The 27,930-nt window shown below is 39.4% G+C and overlaps 1 gene segment (V, D, J or C); it reads right to left on the bottom strand.

Annotated features, from left to right (window-relative positions):
- LOC122705768 overlaps positions 1-27,518 on the bottom strand; it is a 47,220-nt gene extending 19,702 nt beyond the window's left edge. Inside the window, 1 exon segment of the V gene segment in view lies at positions 27,447-27,518. Coding sequence covers positions 27,447-27,495 — 49 coding nt within the window.
- Between the last annotated feature and the right edge of the window lie 412 nt (positions 27,519-27,930).

Below are 27,930 nucleotides of genomic sequence, written 5' to 3'. Positions count from 1 at the left end.
ACATCCTGCTCTCAGTCAGAAAATCCCACTCCTACAGTTGCCTGCAGATAAGATTCCTCTGTGCTGAATTTTCTGGGAGCAATCAGGGAAACCCCAAACTCATGTGATATTTGCATCCATAAGATCAACCCTGGTGTTAACAGTAGCATCTCCCTTTTCTTCCTCTTCAGAAACAGTTGCTACATCTGCCTGCTCCTGAAAGGCTTTCCCTTGTATCAGCTTCTTCCAGACCTATAGAAACCTGGTCTATACTGCCTTTTGGAAAGCAAATAGAAAGGAGCGACTACAATTTGAGACAGCCAATCAGACTTACTACCTTATTATCCACTCATCTTCCCCATGGAGTGTCTATGCAGATGCCGCCCCTCTGTGACTGGATCAAAAATTGCTGATCCAGTAATACCTGGTAAACAGTGGTTACTCTAACATTTGCTGAATGATAAATAAATACATACGTTTGCATATGTGAGAATCTGAATGCAAATGTCCCAAAGAGCAATTTAAAAGTGCCCTTCCATGAATGTAAACAGTCAGGAGTTGCTTGTAGCTATTTAGAAATGCTACCTTTTGAAAACTGTGTTAGTAGCCCCAGTAGCCCTAGTTCTCCCATAACAAATCATCACAAATTCAATGGCTCCAAAAAACAAGAATCGGTTCCCTGCAACCTGGAGGGCAGAAGTCTGACGATAAGGTGTCAGCAGGAACATACTCCTTCCAACTGTTTCTGGAGAGACTCCTTCCTGCCTCTTCTGGCTTCTGGTGGTTCCAGGTGCTCCTTTGCTAGTGACTGTACACCTCCAGTCTCCTCCTCCATCAAAAAGACCTCATGAGGCCTTCTCACCTATGTGTCTGTTAAAAGGACACTTGTCACTGGACTGAGGCCCCACCAGTATAATCCAGTATGATTGGATTTTGATATCTTTTGCTTAATTCCATTTGAAAAGGTTCTTTGTTAAACAAGTTCACATTCACAGTTTCCGTGGGTTAGGCTGTGAATGTATCTTTTGGGACCCGCCCTCCAACCCACTATAGGATCCTTAATGTCTTTGAAGTGTTGCCATGTAATTATACAAACAATAGAAATCTCAAAACTTCTTTAAAGTCAAAAGTAAATCTGAATCTGAATTACTTTATATATAGAAACAGAAAGAGAAGCAGGTTTAGGATGCAATGGAAAAGGAAAAGCCCATGAGTTAACAAAGTTCTTTGAAATGCACATCCTTGGAATAACTTTTCCTTTTCAGGCATGTTGGATTTGAACCTCCAAATGAAGACAAATCTAGCAATGCTATGTTGGTGAAGGCTCCACTCCCACCCTAGAAGAGCAAGGGGTCTAGAAGAGCACTTGGGGATGCTTTAAAAGTTCCCTGGTCTTCATGCAGATCAGGAGCCCTGCCGCAGTTTACACAGAAGGATGTAAACCAAGACAGAACAGTCACCCCCTGGAGAAGGCCGCGCTTTCCCAACTCACACCATCGTATTTGCTGTAGCCTATCTCCGGGGCTTGTGCTGTGAAGGAGCTATTTGCTAAATGAAAAGAAAGGAACCTGACCATGCTTTGGTTTGTGGACTAAAAGGAATCTCTTCATGCCTCGTAGGAAACAGTTTGAATGAATATAAGTATAAGATGGCCCCCAATAGCAAATATTCCTGTCAAATCATCTTAAGAGGGGAGCAGATCCAATAATATTTATAATTAAAAGTTAGCAATATTATCCTCTGAGATTTCACATAAGAAGTAATGTTGCTTGAACTGAGCTGTAAAGGTTGAGTACATATATGTGTTTTGAACAAGCACTTGGGAAAAACCATTCTGACCAAAGAGGACAGCATCTGCAAAGGTTCAGATTAAGGAAAGAGCTTAATACCAGCATAAATGGTTTTATTTTAAAGTGGCTGATGTTCACTCATTATCAGAGAAATGCAAATCAAAACCACAATGAGGTACCATTACACGCCAGTCAGGATGGCTGCTATCCAAAAGTCTACAAGCAATAAATGCTGGAGAGGGTGTGGAGAAAAGGGAACCCTCTTACACTGTTGGTGGGAATGCAAACTAGTACAGCCGCTATGGAGAACAGTGTGAAGATTTCTTAAAAAACTGGATATAGAACTGCCATATAACCCAGCAATCCCACTTCTGGGCATACACACTGAGGAAACCAGATCTGAAAGAGACACATGCACCCCAATGTTCATCGCAGCACTGTTTATAATAGCCAGGACATGGAAGCAACCAAATGCCCATCAGCAGATGAATGGATAAGGAAGCTGTGGTACATATACACCATGGAATATTACTCAGCCATTAAAAAGAATTCATTTGAATCAGTCCTAATGAGATGGGTGAAACTGGAGCCCATTATACCGAGTGAAGTAAGCCAGAAAGATAAAGAACATTACAGCATACTAACACATATATATGGAATTTAGAAAGATGGTAATGATAACCCTATATGCAAAACAGAAAAAGAGACATAGAAGTACAGAACACACTTTTAGACTCTGTGGGAGAAGGTGAGGGTGGGATGTTTCAAAAGAACAGCATGTATATTATCTATGGTGAAACAGATCACCAGCTCAGGTGGGATGCATGAGACAAGTGCTCGGGCCTGTTGCACTGGGAAGACCCAAAGGAATCGGGTGGAGAGGGAGGTGGGAGGGGGGATCGGGATGGGGAATACGTGTAAATCTATTACTGATTCATGTTAATGTATGACAAAACCCACTGAAAAAAAAATAAATAAAGTGGCTGATGTAAATCTAGAGTATGTGGCAGAAAGGGGTGAATGAGAAAATTAGAAGTAACTCAGGAAAAAATTGTACATTGCCTTGTAATTCTTAATATAAAATTTAATCTTTACAATTTCTAATGGTTCCTCATTATCCAAAGATGAGCAGGAAGCAATCTAATTGTATGTGTATATATATATATACACATACATATATATGTTATTGTTGTTCAGTCGCTAAGTCATGTCCAACTCTTTGTGATCCCATGGACTACAGCCCACCAGGCTCCTCTGCCCATGGAATTATCCAGGCAAGGATACTGGAATGGTAGCCATTCCCTTCTCTAGGGTATCTTCCTGACCCAGGGATCAAACACAGCTCTCCTGCATTGTGGGCAGATTCTTTACCATCTGACCATAACAGAAGCCCAATATGATGTTAAACTGGTGGGTTATTTGGAAATCTGCAAAATGAGCACAGGACCAGATAATTGATCAGCTTCATATACCTGGAAATTACTAAGTAAGAAACTCAAATGCCCATAAAAGAGTGTGATTGCTGACTTGTAAGGTGAGTGAATATTTAAGTTTATGTGGAACTGCTAAACTGTCTTCCAGAATGACTGCACCATTTACCCACCAGCAATGCATGAGTGGCCCAGCTTCTCTACATCATTGCCAGAACTTGGTTATCATGAGTAATTTTCATCTTAGCCATTAAGCAAGATGTGGAATGGTATCTCATTGTGGCTTTAATTTGCATCTCCTTGGTGGTTAATGATGTTGAACATCTGTTTATATGCTAATTTCCCTAACACATAGCTCTTCCATGATATGTTTGGATGAACCATTTTCCAATTGGACTACTTGTTTTCTTCCTACTGAGTTTAGAGAGTTCATTGTATTCTAAATACCATCCTTTGATGAAAATACATTGTGAGATGGCTAACAAACACATGAAAAGATGCTCAACATCACTCATTATTAGAGAAATGCAAATCAAAACCACAATGAGGTACCATTACACACCAGTCAGGATGGCTGCTATCCAAAAGTCTACAAGCAATAAATGCTGGAGAGGCTGTGGAGAAAAGGGAACCCTCTTACACTGTTGGTGGGAATGCAAACTAGTACAGCCACTATGGAAAACAGTGTGGAGATTCCTTAAAAAACTGGAAATAGAACTGCCATATGACCCAGCAATCCCACTTCTGGGCATACACACTGAGGAAACCAAATCTGAAAGAGACACGTGCACCCCAATGTTCAGCGCAGCACTGTTTATAATAGCCAGGACATGGAAGCAACCTAGATGCCCATCAGCAGATGAATGGATAAGGAAGCTGTGGTACATATACACCATGGAATTTTACTCAGCCGTCAAAAAGAATTCATTTGAACCAGTCCTAATGAGATGGATGAAACTGGAGCCCATTATACAGAGTGAAGTAAGCCAGAAAGATAAAGAACATTACAGCATACTAACACATATATATGGAATTTAGAAAGATGGTAACGATAACCCTATATGCAAAACAGAAAAAGAGACACAGAAATACAGAACAGACTTTTGAACTCTGTGGGAGAAGGTGAGGGTGGGATGTTTCAAAAGAACAGCATGTATACTATCTATGGTGAAACAGATCACCAGCCCAGGTGGGATGCATGAGACAAGTGCTCCGGCCTGGTGCACTGGGAAGACCCAGAGGAATCGGGTGGAGAGGGAGATGGGAGGGGGGATCGGGATGGGGAATAAGTGTAAATCTATGGCTGATTCATATCAATGTATGACAAAACCCACTGAAATGTTGTGAAGCAATTAGCCTCCAACTAATAAAAAAATTAAAAAAAAAAAAGAAAGAAAATACATTGTGAAAATATTTCCTGCCATTCTGTGGCTTGCCTTTTTCATTCTCTTAATAGTATCTTTCACAGAGCAAGCATTTTTACTTTTGATGAAATATTTTATTTTTTATTGATTGTGCTTTAACGTCATGACAAAAATCCTTTTGTCTAACACTTGGTACTGAAGATTTTTTTTTTTTCAAAAAGATTTAGTGTTTTAGATTTTACACTTGGATATACAGTCCATTTTGAGATTCTCCTCAAATTTTTGTATAAGGTGTGAGATTTAGGCTAAGATTCACTAATTTGCCTAGGAATATCCAATTGTCCCTAAATCATTTGTTCATATGACTATCATTACTCCATTGAATTGTCATTGCACCCTTGCCAAAAAATCAAATTTCTCCACTTTCCCACATCCCCACTTGGGATGAGTCAGTAGCATTATCTTGTTAATAATTTTTTATTTTCCCTTTTTATTCATTTTTATTGAACTTTTTTATCTTGTATTGGAGTATAGCCAATTCACAATGCTGTGATAGTTTCAGGTAGACAGTAGAGGGACTCTATCTTTTTAACACTGCAGCATCTGTACAATACTTTACTTTTTCATTCTTTATATTTCTAATTTGTGTTTTCTCTTTTATCACCATGCTAATTCTACCTATGAATATATAGTTTAGTAATCATTTTAGCAAACTTAACTTTGTATCTCATGGGTATTTCTATCATTTTTCCTTCTGTTTTACCAATATGACATTTTTATTATTTTCTTATTTCAGTTTATATCAGTTGTAATTTGTTCTATCTTTTTTGTTGAAAGCTTAGATTATTGCTTTGCAGTATTTTTCTTTACGAATGTAAGTATTTATTTATTTTTTTATTATTATTTTTTCATTTCTTTTTATTAGTTGGAGGCTAATTACTTTACAATATGGTAGTGGGTTTTGTCATACATTGACATGAATCAGCCATGGATTTACATGTATTCCCCATCCTGATCCCCCCTCCCACCTCCCTCTCTACCCAATCCCTCTGAGTCTTCCCAGTGTACCAGGCCCGAGCACTTGTCTCATGCATCCAACCTGGGCTGGTGATCTGTTTCACAATAGATAATATACATGTTTAGATGCTGTTCTCTTGAAACATCCCACCCTCTCCTTCTCCCACAGAGTCTAAAAGTCTGTTCTGTACATCTGTGTCTCTTTTTCTGTTTTGCATATAGGGTTATCGTTACCATCTTTCTAAATTCCATATATATGTGTTAGTATGCTGTAATGTTCTTTATCTTTCTGGCTTACTTCACTTGGTATAATGGGCTCCAGTTTCATCCATCTCATTAGAACTGATTCAAATGAATTCTTTTTAATGGCTGAGTAATATTCCATGGTGTATATGTACCACAGCTTCCTTATCCATTCATCTGCTGATGGGCATCTAGGTTGCTTCCATGTCCTGGCTATTATAAACAGTGCTGCAATGAACATTGGGGTGCACATGTCTCTTTCAGATCTGGTTTCCTCGGTGTGTATGCCCAGAAGTAGGATTGCTGGGTCATATGGCAGTTCTATATCCAGTTTTTTAAGAAATCTTCACACTGTTCTCCATAGCGGCTGTACTAGTTTGCATTCCCACCAACAGTGTAAGAGGGTTCCCTTTTCTCCACACCCTCTCCAGCATTTATTGCTTGTAGACTTTTGGATAGCAGCCATCCTGATTGGCGTGTAATGGTACCTCATTGTGGTTTTGATTTGCATTTCTCTGATAATGAGTGATGTTGAGCATCTTTTCATGTGTTTGTTAGCCATCTGTATGTCTTCTTTGGAGACATGTCTGTTTAGTTCTTTGGCCCATTTTTTGATTGGGTCATTTATTTTTCTGGAATTGAGCTGCAGGAGTTGCTTGTATATTTTTGAGATTAATCCTTTGTCTGTTGCTTCGTTTGCTATTATTTTCTCCCAATCTGAGGGCTGTCTTTTCACCTTGTTATAGTTTCCTTTGTTGTGCAAAAGCTTTTAAGTTTCATTAGGTCCCATTTGTTTAATTTTGCTTTTCTTTCCAATATTCTGGGAGGTGGGTCATAGAAGATCTTGCTGTGATTTATGTCGGAGAGTGTTTTGCCTATGTTCTCCTCTAGGAGTTTTGTAGTTTCTGGTCTTACATTTAGATCTTTAATCCATTTTGAGTTTATTTTTGTGTATGGTGTTAGAAAGTGTTCTAGTTTCATTCTTTTACAGGTGATTGACCAGTTTTCCCAGCACCACTTGTTAAAGAGGTTGTCTTTTTTCCATTGTATATCCTTGCCTCCTTTGTCAAAGATAAGGTGTTCATAGGTTTGTGGATTTATCTCTGGGCTTTCTATTCTGTTCCATTGATCTATATTTCTGTCTTTGTGCCAGTACCATACTGTCTTGATGACTGGCTTTGTAGTAGAGTATGAAGTCAGGCAGGTTGTTTCCTCCAGTTCCATTCTTCTTTCTCAAGATTACTTTGGCTATTCGAGGTTTTTTGTATTTCCATACAAATCGAGAAATTATTTGTTCTGTTTCTGTGAAAAATACCATTGGTAGCTTGATAGGGAATGCATTGAATCTATAGATTGCTTTGGGTAGGATAGCCATTTTGACAATATTGATTCTTTCAGTCCATGAACACGGTAGATTTCTCCATCTGTTTGTTTCCTCTTTGATTTCTTTCATCGGTGTTTTATAGTTTTCTGTGTATAGATCTTTTGTTTCTTTAGGTAGATATACTCCTAAGTATTTTATTCTTTTTGTTGCAATGGTGAATGATATTGTTTCCTTAATTTCTGTTTCTGTTTTCTCATTGTTAGTGTACAGGACTGCAAGGGATTTCTGTGTGTTAATTTTATATCCTGCAACTTTACTATATTCATTGATTAGCTCTAGTAATTTTCTGGTAGAGTCTTTAGGGTTTTCTATGTAGAGGATCATGTCATCTGCAAACAGCGAGAGTTTCACTTCTTCTTTTCCTATCTGGATTCCTTTTACTTCTTTTTCTGCTCTGATTGCTGTGGCCAAAACTTCCACAACTATGGTGAATAGTAGTGGTGAGAGTGGGCACCCTTGTCTTGTTCCTGATTTTAGGGGAAATGCTTTCAATTTTTCACCATTGAGGGTAATGCTTGCTGTGGGTTTGTCATATATGGCTTTTATTATGTTGAGGTATGTTCCTTCTATTCCTGCTTTCTGGAGAGTTTTAATCATAAATGGATGTTGAATTTTGTCAAAGGCTTTCTCTGCATCTATTGAGATAATCATATGGTTTTTATCTTTCAATTTGTTAATGTGGTGTATTACATTGATTTGCGGATATTAAAGAATCCTTGCATTCCTGGGATAAAGCCCACTTGGTCATTATGTATGATTTTTTAAATATGTTGTTGGAATCTGTTTGCTAGAATTTTGTTAAGGATTTTTGCGTGTATATTCATCAGTGATATTGACCTGTAGTTTTCTTTTTTTGTGGCATCTTTGGTTTTGGAATTAGGGTGATGGTGGCCTCATAGAATGAGTTTGGAAGTTTACCTTCTTCTGCAATTTTCTGGAAGAGTTTGAGTAAGATAGGTGTTAGCTCTTCTCTAAATTTTTGGTAGAATTCAGCTGTGAAGCCGTCTGGTCCTGAGCTTTTGTTTCCTGGAAGATTTTTGATTACAGTTTCGATTTCCTTGCTTGTGATGGGTTTGTTAAGATCTTCTTTTTCTTCCTGGTTCAGTTTTGGAAAGTTATACTTTTCTAAGAATTTGTCCATTTCTTCCAAGTTGTCCATTTTATTGGCATAGTGCTGCTGGTAGTAGTCTCTTATGATCCTTTGTATTTCAGTGTTGTCTGTTGTGATCTCTCCATTTTCATTTCTAATTTTGCTGATTTGGTTCTTCTCCCTTTGTTTCTTAATGAGTCTTGCTAACAGTTTGTCAATTTTGTTTATTTTTTCAAAAAACCAGCTTTTCGCTTTTTTGATTTTTGCTATGGTCTCTTTAGTTTCTTTTGCATTTATTTCTGCCCAAATTTTTAAGATTTCTTTCCTTCTACTAACCCTGGGGTTCTTCATTTCTTCCTTCTCTAGCTGCTTTAGGTGTAGAGTTAGGTTATTTATTTGACTTTTTTCTTGTTTCTTGAGGTAAGCCTGTAATGCTATGGACCTTCTCCTTAGAACTGCTTTTACAGTGTCCCATAGGTTTGGGGTTGTTGTGTTTTCATTTTCATTCATTTCTATTCATATTTTGATTTCTTTTTTGATTTCTTCTATGATTTGTTGGTTATTCAGAAGTGTGTTATTTAGCCTCCATATGTTTGAATTTTTAACAATTTTTTTCCCTGTAATTGAGATCTAATCTTACCGCACTGTGGTCAGAAAAGATGACTGGAATGATTTCAATTTTTTTGAATCTACCAAGACTAGATTTATGGCCCAGGATGTGATCTATTCTGGAGAATGTTCCATGTGCACTTGAGAAAAAGGTGAAGTTGATCGTTTTGAATGTAAGTATTTAAAAAGATGAACTCCTCCAATGTAAAACATTACCTATGAAATTGAAAGTGAAAGTAGCTTAATCATGTTGGACTCTTTGAGACCCCATGGCCTATACAGTTCATGGAATTCTCAAGGACAGAATACTGGAGTGTGTAGGCTTTCCCTTCTCCAGGGGATCTTCCCGAGCCAGGAATTGAACCCAGGTCTCCCGCATTGCAAGCAGATTCTTTACCAGAATCTATTATGAGATACTATATTATGAGATAGTACCTGTATCTCACAATATTTGTATGTATATGTTCTCACTATATTTTCTTTCAAAATATTTTCTAACAGCCAAGTAGTTATTTCTTTAACCTATGGGTTACTTTAAAATTTAATGCCTAAATTCCAAATATTTGGGAGTTTCTAAAGATATCTTTTTGCTACTGATTTTCTAAGTCAATTTCACTACTGATCAAGGAATAAATTCTGTATAATTTCAACTTTCTTAAATATATTAAACCTTCTTATGCACAAAAAAATTGTGTGTGTGCATGTGTATTTAATCTACACAACAGGGTGTGGCTAGAGCCTCAGCTGCAGATCTGGGCACAGGCTGCAAGTGTCTGGGGAGCACTCGGCACTTGATGCAGAAGTAGGTGCTGAGTCTCCAGGCTGGGAAGCTGTGACGTGCAGTAAGAGCTGTTTGGCACTGTACTGAGGAAATCTGTTAATCTTCCTTTTTATTCACAACCAAATGTATGGCTATCAAGAATGGAGGGCCTTTACCAGGGTATTGCTGATACCATGGGAAGTAGTCAAATTCACTCTTCTCATAAGTATAGTTCTGAATGGAAATCTCTCCTTCCTTGATTGTCCATGATTGAGGGCTCTGTTTGAGACTGAGAGCAAAGACAAGAGTCTGTTTTTGCACGGGTGTGGTTGTGAAAAGAATGCTGTTCCCATCACTAAATTGGAAGTGTTTTAGATGAGAAAGAATGAGGAGCAACTTCAAGAGAGAGAAAGGTATTACAAATGTTCAGTTTTTAGTTAAGGCCATGTGGAAGGAATTTTCACAGAGGTTATTGCTTCCTTAACTAACATGGGGTGTAAAGATAATCATTCCAAAGCTCCTTTATAAATGTTCCCCTCTATCTTCCATTTCACCAGCCTTTGGAATCCAAAGATAAGATGAACTCCTTTTTCTGTTTTTACAGCAAATGGGAACCACGCACTAGATTCTGAGATAATGTTAAGGATAAAGATGTTGGCTAACAAATCTCATTGACTGCACAGAATGCCACAGTGTTTCAAGAGCCCTTAAATGCTTCTCTGGTAGCTCAGTTGGCAAAGAATTCACCTGCAATGCAGGAGACCCCAGTTCAATTCTTGGTTCGGGAAGATCCGCTGGCGAAGGGATGGACTACCCACTCCAGTGTTCTTGGGCTTCCCTTGTGGCTCAGCTGGTAAAGAATCCTCCTGCAATGCGGGAGATCTGAGTTTGAAACCTGGGTTGGGAAGAGCTTCTGGAGAAGGGAAAGGCTACCCATTTCAGTATTCTGACCCAGAGAATTCCATGACCTGTATAGCCCGTGGGGTCTCAAAGAGTCGGACACGACTGAGGGACTTTCACTTTCACCTTAATGTTTAGGTGAAAGGCTATGGCAGGTACTGTTCATTGACTAGAAGTAGATTTACTTCTTCATCCTTACTAGAATCTCTATGTTCTGTTTTTCAGCAAGGTTTCTAGACAAAAATGTATACCTTCCCCAGACTTTCATAGCTAGAGATCAGCTTGAACTCTGTTCTAATCAGTAAGATGTAAGCATCCTGAGAGATTTATCACTCTTCCCTATTCACTAAACTTTTCTACTTTTCCTAATAATGCCAAATGTCAATGGGTTGCTACTGCTACTGCTGCTGAGTCACGTCAGTCGTGTCCGACTCTGTGCAACCCCATAGACGGCAGCCCACCAGGCTCTGCTGTCCCTGGGATTCTCCAGGCAAGAACACTGGAGTGGGCTGCCATTTCCTTCTCCAGTCAATGGGTTAGTACCTTGCTAATACATGAGTGCATGCGTGCTAAGTCACTTCAGTCATGAAGCGACTCTTTGGCCTCTTTCTGACCCCCATGGACTGTAGCCTTCCAGGCTCCTCTGTCCATGGGATTCTCCAGGCAAGAATACTGGAGTGGGTTGCCATACCCTCTCCTGGGGATCCTTCCGACCCAGGGATCGGACCTGAGACTCCTGAGGCTCCTGCATTGCAGGAGGATTCTTTACCGCTGAGCCACCAGGCGACCCCTGATACTACATATCAAAGGTCAAAAGTCACATTTGTATCCCGGAGAGATGAAGAAGACCAATAACACATTTCTCATCTACGGTCTATTAAGAGAAGGCTTACCGTTGGTCGGAAGTCATGCTTATTTCACAAATTTGTTCTTACTTAAATATTTCAGAAGCAGAAAAGAAAAACTAGAATGAAAGCACCTGAAATTTCAGTTTTAGTTCATTGTTACCTTATAATTAGTAGGAGGTCATCATGTATCATTTTAGTTTTCATTGGAGTATTATATTCATATAGGAAAATGTAATATAAGGGTACAGCCTGGTAAATTTTCACAGAACCAACACTCTTTTTTTTAATTTTTTTATTAGTTGGAGACTAATTACTTCACAACATTGCAGTGGGTTTTGTCATACATTGACATGAATCAGCCATGGAGTTACATGTGTTCCCCATCCCGATCCCCCCTCCCACTGCCCTCTCCACCTGATTCTTCTGGGTCTTCCCAGTGCACCAAGCCCGAGCACTTATCTCATGTATCCCACCTGGGCTGGTGATCTGTTTCACTATAGATAATATACATGCTGTTCTTTCGAAACATCCCACCCTCACCTTCTCCCACAGAGTCAAAGTCTGTTCTGTACTTCTGTGTCTCTTTTTCTGTTTTGCATATAGGGTTATCATTACCATCTTTCTAAATTCCATATATATGTGTTAGTATGCTGTAATGTTCTTTATCTTTCTGGCTTACTTCACTCTGTATAATGGGCTCCAGTTTCATCCATCTCATTAGAACTGATTCAAATGAATTCTTTTTAATGGCTGAGTAATATTCCATGGTGTATATGTACCACAGCTTCCTTATCCATTCGTCTGCTGATGGGCATTTGGTTGCTTCCATGTCCTGGCTATTATAAACAGTGCTTCGATGAACATTGGGGTGCACATGTCTCTTTCAGATCTGCTTTCCTCGGTGTGTATGCCCAGAAGTGGGATTGCTGGGTCATGTGACAGTTCTATTTCCAATTTTTTAAGAAATCTTCACACTGTTCTCCATAGTGGCTGTACTAGTTTGCATTCCCACCAACAGTGTAAGAGGGTTCCCTTTTCTCCACACCCTCTCCAGCATTTATTGCTTGTAGACTTTTGGATAGCAGCCATCCTGATTGGCGTGTAATGGTACCTCATTGTGGTTTTGATTTGCATTTCTCTGATAATGAGTGATGTTGAGCATCTTTTCATGTGTTTGTTAGCCATCTGTATGTCTTCTTTGGAGACATGTCTGTTTAGTTCTTTGGCCCATTTTTGATTGGGTCATTTATTTTTCTGGAATTGAGCTTCAGGAGTTGCTTGTATATTTTTGAGATTAATCCTTTGTCTGTTGCTTCGTTTGCTATTATTTTCTCCCAATCTGAGGGCTGTCTTTTCACCTTACTTATAGTTTCCTTTGTTGTGCAAAAGCTTTTAAGTTTCATTAGGTCCCATTTGTTTATTTTTGCTTTTCTTTCCAATATTCTGGGAGGTGGGTCATAGAAGATCTTGCTGTGATTTATGTCGGAGAGTGTTTTGCCTATGTTCTCCTCTAGGAGTTTTATAGTTTCTGGTCTTACATTTAGATCTTTAATCCATTTTGAGTTTATTTTTGTGTATGGTGTTAGAAAGTGTTCTAGTTTCATCCTTTTAGGGTTAGGGTTAGAGCTAATCAATGAATATAGTAAAGTTGCAGGATATAAAATTAACACACAGAAATCCCTTGCATTCCTATATACTAACAATGAAAAAAACAGAAAGAGAAATTAAGGAAACAATACCATTCACCACTGCAACAAAAAGAATAAAATACTTAGGAGTATATCTACCTAAAGAAACAAAAGACCTATACATAGAAAACTATAAAACACTGATGAAAGAAATCAAAGAGGAAACAAACAGATGGAGAAACATACCATGTTCATGGATTGGAAGAATCAATATTGTCAAAATGGCTATTCTACCCAAAGCAATCTATAGATTCAATGCAATCCCTATCAAGCTACCAACGGTATTTTTCACAGAACTAGAACAAATAATTTCTCGATTTGTATGGAAATACAAAAAACCTCGAATAGCCAAAGTAATCTTGAGAAAGAAGAATGGAACTGGAGGAATCAACCTGCCTGACTTCATACTCTACTACAAAGCCAGTCATCAAGACAGTATGGTACTGGCGCAAAGACAGAAATATAGATCAATGGAACAGAATAGAAAGCCCAGAGATAAATCCACGAACCTATGGATACCTTATCTTTGACAAAGGAGGCAAGGATATACAATGGGAAAAAAACCAACACTCTTTTAACCAGCACTGAGATCAAGAAACAGAGCATTACCAGCCCTACATTGCTCTCTTTATGATATTGCCCCACATATAACAGTATTCTGATTTCTGCCAGTGTAAATGAGCTACGTCAGCTTATGTATCCTATAGGAATGACATGTTTATTGACTATCTGAATATCTGCTGTTGTCGAAAACCTACTTCAGACTTTTGTCTTTTCTATCAATTTGCTTGTTTTCTTGTTGATTTGAAAGAGATATTTTTAAATCAAAATGATCCCTTTGATGATATATATGATAGATAATGTTTGGTAATATATTATTTTTGATAATCAATATTAAATTTGATAAGATAATAATATTGCAAATATATCCACTAGTTATCCTTTAATAGATTTTCTAGTTATCCTTTTTGTGAGGCTGTCACGGCTAACGCCATGGCAGGCAGCCTAGATTAGGAGTAGGCCTGGTTTCCCAGGGTAACACAATAATCAGGCCTCCTGGAGCCAGCCAATCAACATATGCCTAGCCAGAAAAAAAGGGAACCTATCAGGGGAAAGCTGAAAGCCCCACGTTGGGCCAACAGAAATTACCTTGCAACTGTGTAACCTATCAGCTTGCGCCAACTACCCACTGTGTAACCAATCCGATTGTGCCAAATACCTGCTGCTTATTTTGACCTAATAAATACCTGAGAGAACTGGGGCTCAGGGCCTTTCATCCTCACACACCTGGTGAGGGCGGGAGGCCCTGGCTCGAGTCAGTAATAAATTCCCCTATTGCAAGTTGCATTGTTTCAAGGAGTCTTCTTTCCCGACCGGGGACTCGGACTACGGGCGGGACACTTTTAACTCTTGAAATAATTTTAATGTAGATCAGTTTTTTAATGAAGGGTAGATGGTTTACCATGTTGTGCCCATCTCTGCTGTACAGGAAAGTGACAAAACATGAATCTATATATGAATATAGATTAGTTTTGAAGCTTAGTGATACTTGTGTCCTGTCTAAGAAATGTGTATCTATCACAAAGTAATGAACAAGTTCTGAGTTTTTCCTTTTAACTTCATGCATTATTCTGCATTCTGACTGCTATTTATAAATCCTTTATCCTTGGCACATGGATGGAAATGTTTTTCCAATTTTTAGTGTAATACCTTTCCAGTATTAATTTTATCACAAAATTTTACTTTGTCACCCTCTCCATCTGGTCATATCATTCTCCTTTATTTCAGGTTTTCTTCTATTTTTAAAATTTTTCTTTACCTTTCATATTATCATGTATTTATTACATGGGTGACGTAGTTTTCTAAACTTTCATTCTAACTACTAAAATGAATTATTTTCTGAAGTTTTCTCATCCTCTTTGTGCCCAGGATACTTTCTTCTCTATGTTCTGTATTGTGTATACACTTGTTATTAGTTAATTTAAACATCACTTAGTATGTTGCCAATGTTATGCAATTCTTAGTATGTTGTTATTAATTAATTTAAACATCACTTAGTATGTTGTATGTTATGCAATTCTGGTGTAGCAAACAAATTAGATATTCTTCTCACTTTAGATTGAGTCCCTCAGATGTGCAAACAGGTAGAATTTGTGAAACATTAGAATCCTCAGTGTGCACTGCCAACAGTCTTTCCTGATTCAGTTTACTAATGCATTAGCTGTAGGGAAAAACAGTTAAGACACAGTGAGCCAATGGAGCTCCAAGTTACTAACTCCTATCAATTTTCTTGTGAGATCATATACTCATGCTGAATCTCTATTGGTAGAATTAGTGATAGAACTAATGACAGTTCTTGAGTTGGCAAAGAGTCGGACATGAAAGAAGTCTTTGGAACAACAAGAATTATTTGTATTTTTCTCACTTATAGGTTAAGACTAACACACTGGAACTGTTTTATTGACATGAGAAAGAACCATGAAAAATTGTTAATGTTTCTCACGTTATTTCTATGTTGCAATTAGGATTCTTAGTATTCCCATAATTCGTCTCAGCCACATCAATCAATGAAGCACTTCTTCCTTATCCTTTTCTTTATGCGTCTTCTCCCCATTTCCTTTCCTTCATTTTCCTCATCTCTTACTGCTCTCTGACTCTCCTTCCAGATGACTCTAGATTTGCTCTCGTGACTGCTCCCCCACTGTGTCCCCCCTTCTTCCCACCAGAAATACTGCACAGGTGCAGCCCCATCTGTCCCCGTGGGCCCCCCTCAGGATGCAGTAGTACACACCGGTGTCTCTCAGGGTGACCTGGGGCAGGACCAAGGTGCTGGACTTTCTCTCTGAAGCTATGGTCAGAGAGGCCATGCTGTTGTTCACTGTGCCTCGTAAGCCATGAATGACATACTGTGGACTCTGATTGGGATTTTGCCGATACCAATGTCATTTCCACCAATGGTAGAGTGGTTACAAGGCAGGTTCACATCCTCTCCTTCACAACAATCCATGGAGCTGGGCTGAGTGGTCTTAGCATCAATCACAGTCCCTGGGGGGTTAAGAAATCAAATTAACTTCAGAGCACAAATCAGTGTAATTCTATGGATCAAAGGCATAAGCCTCCTGTAACTGTCTGACCCTAACTCCTACTCAAGTGTTTCTACTTATGTCCTGTAAAAATATTGTTGATGTTCATTATTGGACTGCAAGGAAATCAAACCAGTTATCCTAAAGGAAATGAACCCTAACTATTCATGGAGAGACTGATGCTGAAACTGAAGCTCCAATATTTTGTTCAACTGATGAGAAGAGCTGACTCATTGGAAAATACCCTGATTCTGGGAAAGAGTGAAGGCAAAAGGAGAGGAGGGCATCAGAGGATGACATGGTTAAACAGCATCACCATCTCAGTAGACATGAATTTGAGCATACTCCAGGAGATAGTAGAGGACAGAGGAGCCTGGCACACTTCTGTCCATTTGGTCATAAAAAGTTGGATACAACTTAGCAACTGGACAACAACAAAATTATAGAGACCAAAGATACATGGCAAGAATCAGAGATTCCATAGGCTTTGTTCCATGGGTCTTTGGCTTAATAAGACCAGAGAATTCTTACAACCTGCTTACTGCTAAGGACTCTTCTTGTATCGTGGCTATGATTTAAACTGTAATGTAGAAGTCTGTCCTCTTTAGCAAACCCACAGATCACTTCTCAGTCCCATCACTGTGATGCTGAATACAGCTCAGGGAGGGGAGTGGAGAGTAAGTGAATCTTTGTGGCCCTTTGCCCTCAAGTCACCCCTTGTAGACACAGAGCACTTACCCAAAGTCAGAAACACAGTTGCTCCAGTCACCAGTCTCATACTTCAAGGACAAGCTACGACCATGGGCCCAGAGCTCAAGCTTGTGTCTGATCCTTGGCTTGAGGAGGTTCCAGAGAACAGAGGCAACAGCTGTCAGCAAAAACTTGCAACCAGTGCAGATACTGCTGTGTTGTTGTCAGGACCTTCTCAGCCAATGATCAAGCAGTTCCTTATCTATGTCTTCCTCCCTGGTTTTAGTCATGTCCCCAAAAATGGTGAAGCATCCCCAGCTCACAGTGAAATCATTTATGAAGTTTAAAGTCTGGCTCTGGATAAAGAACACCGATCACAATGACGTGTCTGTGCACAGTTATTGGTCTTTCATTTGTTTCTTAGGAAACTGGCTGATGCTCCATGAAGCCTGAGGAATACAATGCTTAATCCCAGAAAAATGTACTGAGCTCTGTGTTGTAAAATGATGAAAATTTCCATCCACATTCCAGAAAATTAATGGGAGATTCAAAAGTAGGCAGTGATGTGCTCTGGGAGACAGGAAAACTAATAACATTGAGACTAATAGCTACACATCCTAGAACTTGCAGCAGCTCTCGTGAGGGTTCTTGGAATCTTGCATCTATTGCCAACTAAGTAAACATTTTCCATGCATTTGTTCTTAATAAACTAACTGATTGACATAGATGGTGTTCACCTCCTCCTTGAACAGTGGCCCTTAATTCTCATGTTCCCTATGCCAATGCTTGTGGATGTTGTGTAGCAAGGATGCTAAGGCAGAGGAATTGACAGAAATGAAGGAAAAAAAAGTGGAGGTGGCATGGAGGTAGGTGTGAATGATAGAAAAAGTTGGAGGAGGGAAAAAAGGTATCAGGAATAGAAAAGAGAAGGGATAATCAGAGCAGGGAAATGGGAAAGTGTGTTAGGAAGGTACTTGGAAAGGGCTTATGCTATTGGGCTAACCTGAATCCTTGACCACACACGTTCAACAAGGGATAATAAAGCTCAAGTTGTCTAAAGAAGATGAAAGTCTGTCATTTTTCCTTTTGGCGGGCAAATCAATGGAAAATAAATTTCTGTTCCCTTCTTCCAGAAACACTGTTTTCAGATGAATCAGCCCCCTCTTGTGACTGAATAGAACTGCAGATCTAAATTTGGACCAAAAGTCAGCAAGCAACTTTTTGAAAAAACCCTCAAGTTTGCAGGTAAATGGGCTTCCCAGGTGGCATGAGTGGTAAAGAACTCACCTGCCAATGCAGGAGACTTAAGAGACCCAGGTTCAATCCCTGGATCAGGACGATCCCCTGGAGAAGGGCCCATGGCAACCCACTCCAATATTCTGCCTGGAAAATTCATTGGAAAGGGGAGCCTGGTGGGCTACAGTCCATGACTTGCAGAGTCAGACACGACTGAAGCATCTTAGCACACACTTCACACATCTTACCTGTAATACCTCTGTACTCATCTGTATTTTCTTGGTCCTAAACACTCCATGAAGGTGAAGGTGAAAGTGAAGTCACTCAGTCGTGTCCGACTCTTTGGGACCCCATGGACTGTCGCCTACCAGGCTCTTCCATCCATGGGATTTTCCAGGCAAGAGTACTTCAGTGGGTTGCCATTTCCTTCTCCAACCACTCCATAGAAGTGTTTTAATTATCTTTGACTGCTTTACTGCAGTCATATGCTTCTCATTTGTTGATCTCTTTAAGTATTCATTTTTGTCTCTAACCTTCCTATATTTAAAACTTACTTCAAAGGCCATGTAATTCAATGTTTATAAGAGAGTTTGGTACACAGTAGACACTCAAGAATTACTTGTATCTTGAATGAGCCGATGAATCATTATTCATAAATTTAATGAAAAAATTATGTTGAACAATTGTTTAAATTATTCTGAAAACAAGCTTCCAATTTTATGGAATGCATGCCAAACAAAAGGCTCCAATAGTATAAACAGGGGGTTATTATTGTGAACAAAATGAGCAGTAAATTGTGAACAAAATGGGCAATAAACAATAAATCCAAGTCTAGGATTCAGGAAAACTCTATTGAAGACGTGGGAGTAAATGTTATGGTAATCATGCTTTGTTCATTTAACAAACATTCATAAATGCTCAGTGGAAGTCTTATTGTTGTTCAGGCACTCAGTCATGTCTGACTCTATGTGACCACATGGACTGCAGCACAGCAGACTTCCCTGTCCTTCACTATCTCCAAGAGATTGCTCAAACTCATGTCCATTGTGTGGATGATGCCATCCAGTCATCTCGTCCTCTGTCACCCCCTTCTCCTCCTGCCCTCAATCTTTCCCAGCATCAGGGTCTTTTCAATGAGTCGGCTCTTCACACCAGGGGGTCAAAGTATTGGAGCTTCAGCTTCAGCATCAGTCTTTTTGTTGAATATTCAGGGTTGATTTCCTTTAGAATTGACTGGTTTGATATCCTTGTTGTCAAAGAAACTCTCAAAGGTCTTCTGCAACACCACAATTAGAAAGGCTCGATTCTTCAGCTCTCAGCCTCCTTGAGCATCCAACTCTCAAATCCATACATGACTACTGGAAAACCACAGCTTCAACTCTATGTACCTTCGTTGGCAAAGTGATTTCTCTGCTTTTTAATATGCTGTCTAGGTTTGTCATATCTCTCCTTCCAAGAAGCAAGTGTCTTTTAATATCATGGCTGCAATCATCTTCCACAGTGATTTTGGAGCCCAAGAAAATAAACTCCGTGACTGCTTACAGTTTTCCCCATCTATTTGCCATGAAGTGATGGGATCAGATGCCCTGATCTTAGTTTTTTGAATGTTGAGTTTTAAGTCAATTTGTCACTGTCCTCCTTCACCCTCATCAAGAGGCTCTTTAGTTACTCTTCTCTTTCTGCCATTAGAGTGGTATTATCTGCATATTTGAGGTTGTTGGTATTTCTCCTGGCAATCTTGATTCCAGCTTGTGATTCATCCAACCCAACATTTCACATGATGTGTGATGTACTATACATACAATTTAAATAAGCAGAGTGACAGTATACAGCCTTGATTTACTCCTTTCACAATTTTGAACTGGTTTGTTGTTCCATGTCCAGTTCTAACTGTTGCTTCCTGACCTGCACGCAGGTTTCACATGAGGCAGGTAAGGTGTACTAGTATCCTATCTATCTAAGAATTTTCCAGTTTACTGTGATCCACACATTCAAAGGCTTTAGTGTAGTCAGTGAAGCAGAGGTAGATGCTTTTCTGGAATTCCCTTGCTTTTCCTATGATCCAATGAATGTTGGCAATTTGATTTCTGGTTCCTCTGCCTTTTCTAAATCCAACTTACACATTTGGGATTTCTCGGTTCACAAACTGCTTAAACCTACTTGTAGGATTTTGTGCATTACTTTGCAAATCTATGAAATGAGCTCAATTGTACAATAGTTTGAACATTCTTTGGTATTGCCTTTCTTTAGTATTGGAATGAAAACTAACCTTTTCTACTACTGTGACCATTGCTGAGTTTTCAAAATTTGCTGGCAGAATGAGTACAGCACTTTAACATTATCATCATTTAGGATTTTAAAAGGTTATCTGGAATTCCTTCATCTGCACTAGCTTTGTTTGTAATAATGCTTCCTAAGGCCCACTAGACTTCACACTCCAGAATGCCTGGCTTTAGGTGAGTGAGCGTCGTGGTTATTTGGGTCATTAAGACCTTTTTTGTACAGTTTTTCTGTGTATTCTTGCCACCTCTTCTTAATCTCTTCTGCTTCTGTTAGATTCTTGCCATTTCTGTCCTTTTTTGTGCCCAACATTGCATGAAATGTTCCTTTGGTAACTCTAATTTTCTTGAAGAGGTCTATAGTCTTTCCCATTCTATCGTTCCCTGCTATTTCTTTGCATTGCTCACTTAAGAAAGATTTCTTATCTCTCCTTGCTAGTCTCTGGAATTTTGCATTCATTTGGCTATATCTTTCCCCTTCTTCTTTATCTCTTACTTATTTTCTCAGCTATTTTCTTAGAGAAACATTTTGCCTTCTTGCATTTCTTTTGCTTTGGGATGGTTTTGGTCACTGACTTCTGTACAGTGTTATGAATCTCCAACCAGGAACTCCGTCTATTGGATCTAACCCCTGAATCTGTTTGTCACCTCCACTTTATAATCATAAGGTTCTTGATTTAGGTCATACCTAAATGGTCTAGTGGTTTTCCATACTTTCTTCAGCTTAAGCCTGAATTTTGCAATAAGGAGTTCATGATCTTAGCCACAGTCGGCTCCAGATTTTCTTTTTGTGACTGTATAGATTTCCTCCATCTTTGGCTGCAATGAATATAATCAATCTGATTTCTGTATTAACCCTCTAGTGATATCCATGTGTAGGGTGGGTTGTCGTGTTGTTGGAAGAGGGTGTTTGCTATGACCAGTGTGTTTTCTTGGCAAAACTCTGCTAGCCTTTGTCCTGATTCATTTTGTACTCCAAGGCCAAAGTTGCCGGTTACTCCAGGTATCTCTTGACTTCCTATGTTTGCATTCCAATCCGCTATGATGAAAAGGACATCTTTTCTTGGTTGTAGTTCTAGAAAGTCTTGTAGATCTTGATAGAACCATTCATCACAGATCTCTTTAGGTTCCAGTTTAAACTCATATTGTCACTGGCACTGAGACATCCATTCATCCTGTGCTGGGTCAAGCCTTCCTCATATCCAAATCTTCTCCAAGGAGCCCTGTAAATGGTACACTCTGGATGACAATAAAGGTTAGAGACACTTTTCACAGATAGGAAAGTTGTGTCTCATTTCTCAAAGATGATAATAATTGGAATAATAAAAACCTGCCCCATAAGGTTTTGATATTTAAATTAGATAATAAATTGGAAATGCATCCTACAGTGCCTTACATAGAGTAAGCTCAATAAATATCAACTCTCTTTATTCCACTAAAACCTTCCTTTCCTTCAATGGCCAGGCTTGTGACCTGCTTTCCCCCCCCCCACATCAGTTCAGTAGTGGAAGCTTCTAGGACATTTACTTAATCACTTACTTTCCTGGAGATAGTCATTATTTTCTAGTGATAGCCAGCTAGCTACACTGCTACACTCAGGGTGCTGAAAGGACACAGATGAATCTGGTGAGGCTTGATTTTGGTTTCCTTAAAAATAGTAAAATCAAGGACATATTGCATGTTTACTAGCTACTATTGGATATAATATTTCTGAATTGAATCTCCAAGATTTTGCCTTTCATATTAATTATTTTCACTTCATATTGATTTATGAGCTTTTAATATATTCTGCATTTGATTCCCATTTCAGTAATGTAGGTTGCATATATAGCCTTCCAATTGCATTGACTTTGCACTCTCTTAGCAGTGATTTTTAACAAAAATGACAATCTAAAAATATACTTTCATGCTCATAAGAAGCTTCCTTGACAGTTTTGTTTTCTTTAAAAACTTTTAGAATGCTTTCCTATTGTGACTGCCATTGCTTGTGATGAGAACTCAGGCGTCATTCTTAATAATGTTTCCCAGAACACAGCATATTTGTTTCTCCTGACTATTAGCAAGATTTTCTTCCACTAAATTAGACCGTTGGATTTATCTTCAATGCCTTGCAAACTTCTGCCAAAACCACAGTGGTGAACTTGCAGAATTCTTTATTCATCTTTAAGACTTTTCACATAGCATTGCTCCTGAATAAGGAGCTTGCTTTATAGGAAGTCAAGTACAACAGTGAGTGGAGGTTCCTGCTATGATAAAGAGGTTATGGGATGGGTAATGGATGAGGTAGTTATAAATATCAGTTACAATCATGTGGTCATTTGCAGTAACAAAAGCTGTAATAGTTATAAAATTATCTTCATTTTACATGAATATATTTATGTATACATTAACCATTTTTTAGCTTCTCTCTCCTCTTTGCCTGCCTGTGGTGAAAGAAAACATGCCACTACAATTTAATCTTACATCTCAGTGTATCTCAGTAGTTAAGATACAGAATTTAATGGGAGAGTGTGATTCAGCTAGATGAGGAAAGAATATCACCTGTAAATGGATAAATGAACTTGGTATTCTCTTTGAAGGAGAGAGCTTGTTTTGGTTGAATGAAGAATAATTGCATCATATTAATAGGAAGCATGTTCAGACTTAAATTGAAGACAGTGGGGAAAACCACTAGATCATTCAGGTATAACCTAAATCAAATCCCTTATGATTATACAGTGGAAGTGAGAAATAGTTTTAAGGGACTAGATTTGATAGACAGAGTGCCTGATGAACTATAGACCGAGGATTGTGACCTTGCACAGGAGACAGGGATCAAGAACATCCCCAATAAAAAGAAATGCAAAAAGCAAACTGGCTGTTTGAGGAGAACTTACAAATAGCTGTGAAAAGAAGAGAAGCATAGAGCAAAGGAGAAAAGGAAAGATATACCCATCTGAATGCAGAGTTCCAAAGAATAGCAAGGAGACATAAGAAAGCCTTCCTCAGTGATCAGTGCAATAGAAGAAAACAATACAATGGGAAAGACTAGAAATATCTTCAAGAAAATTAGTGATACCAAGGGAACATTTCATGCAAAGATGGGCTCAATAAAGGACAGAAATGGTAGGGACCTAACAGAAGCAGAAGATATTAAGAAGAGGTGACAAGAATACACAGAAGAACTGTACAAAAAAGATCTTCATGACCCAGATAATCACGATGGTGTGATCACTCACCTAAGCCAGACATCCTGGAATGTGAAGTCAGGTGGGCCTTAGGAAGCATCACTATGAGCAAAACTAGTGGAGGTGATAGAATTTCAGTTGAGCCATTTGAAATCCTAAAAGATGATGCTGGGAAATGCTTCACGCAATATGTCAGCAAATTTGGAAAACTCAGCAGTGGCCACAGGACTGGAAAAGGTCAGTTTTCATTGTAATCCCAAAGAAAGGTAACGCCAAAGAATGCTCAAACTCCCGCACAATTGCACTCACCTCACACACTAGTAAAGTAATGCTTAAAATTCTCCAAGCCAGGCCTCAGCAATATGTGAACCATGAACTTCCAGATGTTCAAGCTGGATTTAGAAAAGGCAGAGGAACCAGAGATCAAATTGCCAACATCCTCTGGATCATCAAAAAAGCAAGACAGTTCCAGAAAAACATCTATTTCTGCTTTATTGACTATGCCAAAGCCTTTGACTATGTGGATCACAATAAACTGTAGAAAATTCTAAAAGAGATGGGAATAACAGACCATCTGACCTGCCTCTTGAGAAACCTGTATTCAGGTCAGGAAGCAACAGTTAGAACTGGACATGGAACAACAGATTGGTTCCAAATAGGAAAAGGAGTACGTCAAGGCTGCACACTGTCACCCTGCGTATTTAAATTATATGCAGAGTACATCATGAGAAATGCTGGGCTGGAAGAAGCACAAGCTGGAATCAAGATTGCTGGGTGAAATATCAATAACCTCAGATATGCAGATGACACCACCCTAATGGCAGAAAGTGAAGAAGAACTAAGGAGTCTCTTGATGAAAGTGAAAGAGGAGAGTGAAAAAGTTGGCTTAAAGCTCAACATTCAGAAAACTAAGATCATGGCATCTGCTCCCATCACTTCATGGCGAATAGATGGGGAAACAGCAGAAACAGTGGCTGACTTTACTTTTCTGGGCTCCAAAATCACTGCAAATGGTGACTGCAACCATGAAATAAAAAGACGCTTACTCTTTGGAAGGAAAATTATGACCAACCTAGACAGCATATTAAAAAGCAGAGACATTACTTTGTCAACAAAGGTCCGTCTAGTCGAGGCTATCACTTTTCCAGTGGTATGTATGGATGTGAGTTGGATGATAAAGAAAGCTGAGCACTGAAGAATTGATGCTCTTGAAGTGTGGTGTTGGAGAAGACTCTTGAGAGTCCCTTGGACTGCAAGGAGATCCAACCAGTTCATCCTAAAGGAGATCAGGCCTGGGTGTTCATTGGAAGGACTGATGTTGAAGCTGAAACTCCAATACTTTGGCCAGCCAATGTGAAGAGCTGACTCATTTGAAAAGATCCTGATGCTGGGAAAGATTGAGGGCAGGAGGAGAAGGGGATGACAGAGGATGAGATGGTTGGATGGCATCACCGACTCAATGTACATGTGTTTGGGTAAACCCCAGGAGTTGGTGATGGACAGGGTTGCCTGGCGTGCTGCAGTTCATGGGGTCGCAAAGAGTTGGACATGACTGAGCGACTGAACTGCAATGAACAGGAATCATAATTTTCCTGTTTTTCTTATCACAAAGTTTTATTCTTCAAAAAGGTAATGATGAATTCTTAGTTAACAAGGAATGAGGATAACTTGTTAAGCTATTATGGTGGCTTTGTACTGTCTCAACTTAACTATCTGGAAATCTGTTTCCCAGAACTTGCTTCTCTGTATTGTTCTCATTTATTGTTGGCCATGAAAGAGGTCTGTGTAAGATTTGGAAAGTACTTGTGATGCAGTAGCCATGTTTCTATTTTCCACAGGTTGGTGCAGGGCTCCAGGGGCTATGGCAACTCATAATGTTGTTGCTGATCAGGTAGTTCAATTTATTGTTGACTCACAACTCCTCGACCTTCCACCAGATCTCTTACTCATGTTATCTTTGTTTTTGACTAAGTATGCTTGTAGCATGATGGCAAATGACATCCACTTCTCCTAATGTCACCCAGTACTTTAAGCCTAAAGGAGGTAAGATAAAAAGACAAGGTTCAGTGTATCTTGTGGGTTCCATTGTCCTTATATATTTCCATACATGTCACAGTTTGTCCATGCTTTTGTCCACATCCAACTTTCCTTCACAAATGTTACTCTGGTTGACTTTCAGTGAATTCAGACACAACACCAGATACAGATATAACATTTATCATCTGTATTTAGTGTTGGAATACAAATGGAACAGACTCTTCCACCAGCTCTAGCCCCTGCCAGTGAATAATCCTTATCAGTTCAGTCACTCAGTGGTGTCTGACTCTTTGTGACCCTATGGACTGCAGCACACCAGGCGTCCCTGACCATCACCAACTCCCAGAGCTTGCTCACACTCATGTCCATCGAGATGGTGATACCATCCAACCATCTCATCCTCTGTCATCCCCTTCTCCTCCTGTCTTCAATCTTTCCCAGCACCAGGGCCTTTTCCAATGAGTCAGTTCTCCATATCAGGTGGCCAAAGTATTGGTGTTTCAGCTTCAACATCAGTCCTTCCAATGAATATTCAAGACTGATTTCCTTTAGGATTGACTGGTTTGATCTTTCAGTCCAAGGGACTCTCCCCAGGTCTCCTGCATTGTAGGCAGATTCTTTACCAGCTGAGCCACAAGAGAAGCAGAATAATCCTTATAACTTATCTCTTACTCTACATCACTGGTAGTTCTCTGTCTCTGAATATGACTTGATACGATCTAAGAGGAAAGGGCTGTATAATAAGTCGCTTCTGTTATGTCCTACTTTTTGTGTCCTTATGGACTGTAGCCCACCAAGCTCCTCTGTCCAAGGGATTCTCCAGGCAAGAATACTGGAGTGGGTTGCCATGCCCTCCTCCAGTAGAACTTCCCAAACCAGGGATCAAATCTGTGTCTCTTATGTTTCCTGCATTGGCAGGCAAGTTCTTTACCCCTAGTGCCTGGGAAACCCTGAAAGGAAAGAACTAAGGAATGGATTTTCATTACAATTTCAGATATTATATCAAGATTTGTGATGTAAAGATCTTTAGGTGAAAGTGTCATTTTACATTATTATGGGGCAAGTTTTCAAATTTAGACAACTTTACACATGTTCTGTATGGTTGATTTAAAGTCAAAAATTCAAGAGGAGAATGTATCTGTAGAAAGTTACTCTGGACACCTGCTTCCACCTGACACGGAAAGAGCTTTTATTTAGAATTAAATCTTCTGATCCAGACCACAGATGAGGCAACCACAGGACTACCATTTATTGTCTGGGATCTGCAGGTGTGTATTTCAGCCTGGGTCCTACATCAGAGAGAGGCTTTCTCTTATTAAGCTTGGGGTTTTTGTTCAGCTTTTCCTATTATTTCAAGCACTGTGAGTTCCCAGAGAGCACAGAAGTACTTTGCAGAATCTTCCGATTGTAAGGTTGAAATGGTGAGGCTGGATGATTTACGTGATCTCTCAACATTTATAGAGTAACGGCCACCCCTTGTAAGGAAAATCATCTCTCCACTGGGAAGTTGCTTGTACCAAAAAATGCTGTAACTGCTCCTACTTGTTTCATACCGACAATTCAGGGTAACTGACTCCTCAACTCGACTGGATATGTCTGGCTGGTCTTGAATAACTTTCTGGGCTACACTGGATCCTGTGAGGGAAATCAGAAAACAGAGATGAAACAGTGATTAAAATAATGTAGGAATTAGACTCATTTAGGACCACTGCCCCCCAAATCAAACTGAAATCACAGGACGCTTGCTTTTCTCCAGTCCTCCTTTCCTCCCCAAGTCCCTGTGAAGCACCGCGTGCCTGTGTGCAGTCCTTTCACCCTGAACACGCGCACCCATGTGTGGGAGCATCCCTACCAGAGAAGGTGAAGGCCAGGAACACCCACAGCAGGCTGGAGAGCGCCATGAGGCATGGATTCCCCTGCACAATTGTGCTCAGTTTTGCCTCAAGCTGAGAGTGTCTTTGTGTTCCTGGCAGCACATATACATATTACCTCAGGTCCTGTGTGACTCCTTGAAACAGGAAGTGGGATTTGTCATTTACATACGTCATGTGGTCTGTGCACAGGTGGGAAAAAAAAGTCTGGCTCACCACAAACTTTTACTTTCTCAATTTTTCTTTCACTGGTAATTAAGTCAGGCTGATCCTGAAAGGTGGCTTCACAAAAACAATTAGGAATAAAGGTTTGAGCTGAGGGGAATTGAGGAACAAACAGGTGACATTCACTGATAATTATTCAATACAGTAATTTTGCCATCCCATTTAAAACAGCATTTGCTTTTTGTTTTTGAACTTTTTATTAGAGTATAGTTGATTCATAGCATTGTGTTAGCTTCTGCT

The sequence above is a fragment of the Cervus elaphus genome, chromosome 12 (assembly GCF_910594005.1).
Source record: "Cervus elaphus chromosome 12, mCerEla1.1, whole genome shotgun sequence".
NCBI classification, from domain to species: Eukaryota; Metazoa; Chordata; class Mammalia; order Artiodactyla; family Cervidae; genus Cervus; species Cervus elaphus.
This window is presented reverse-complemented; position numbering and strand designations above follow the sequence as displayed.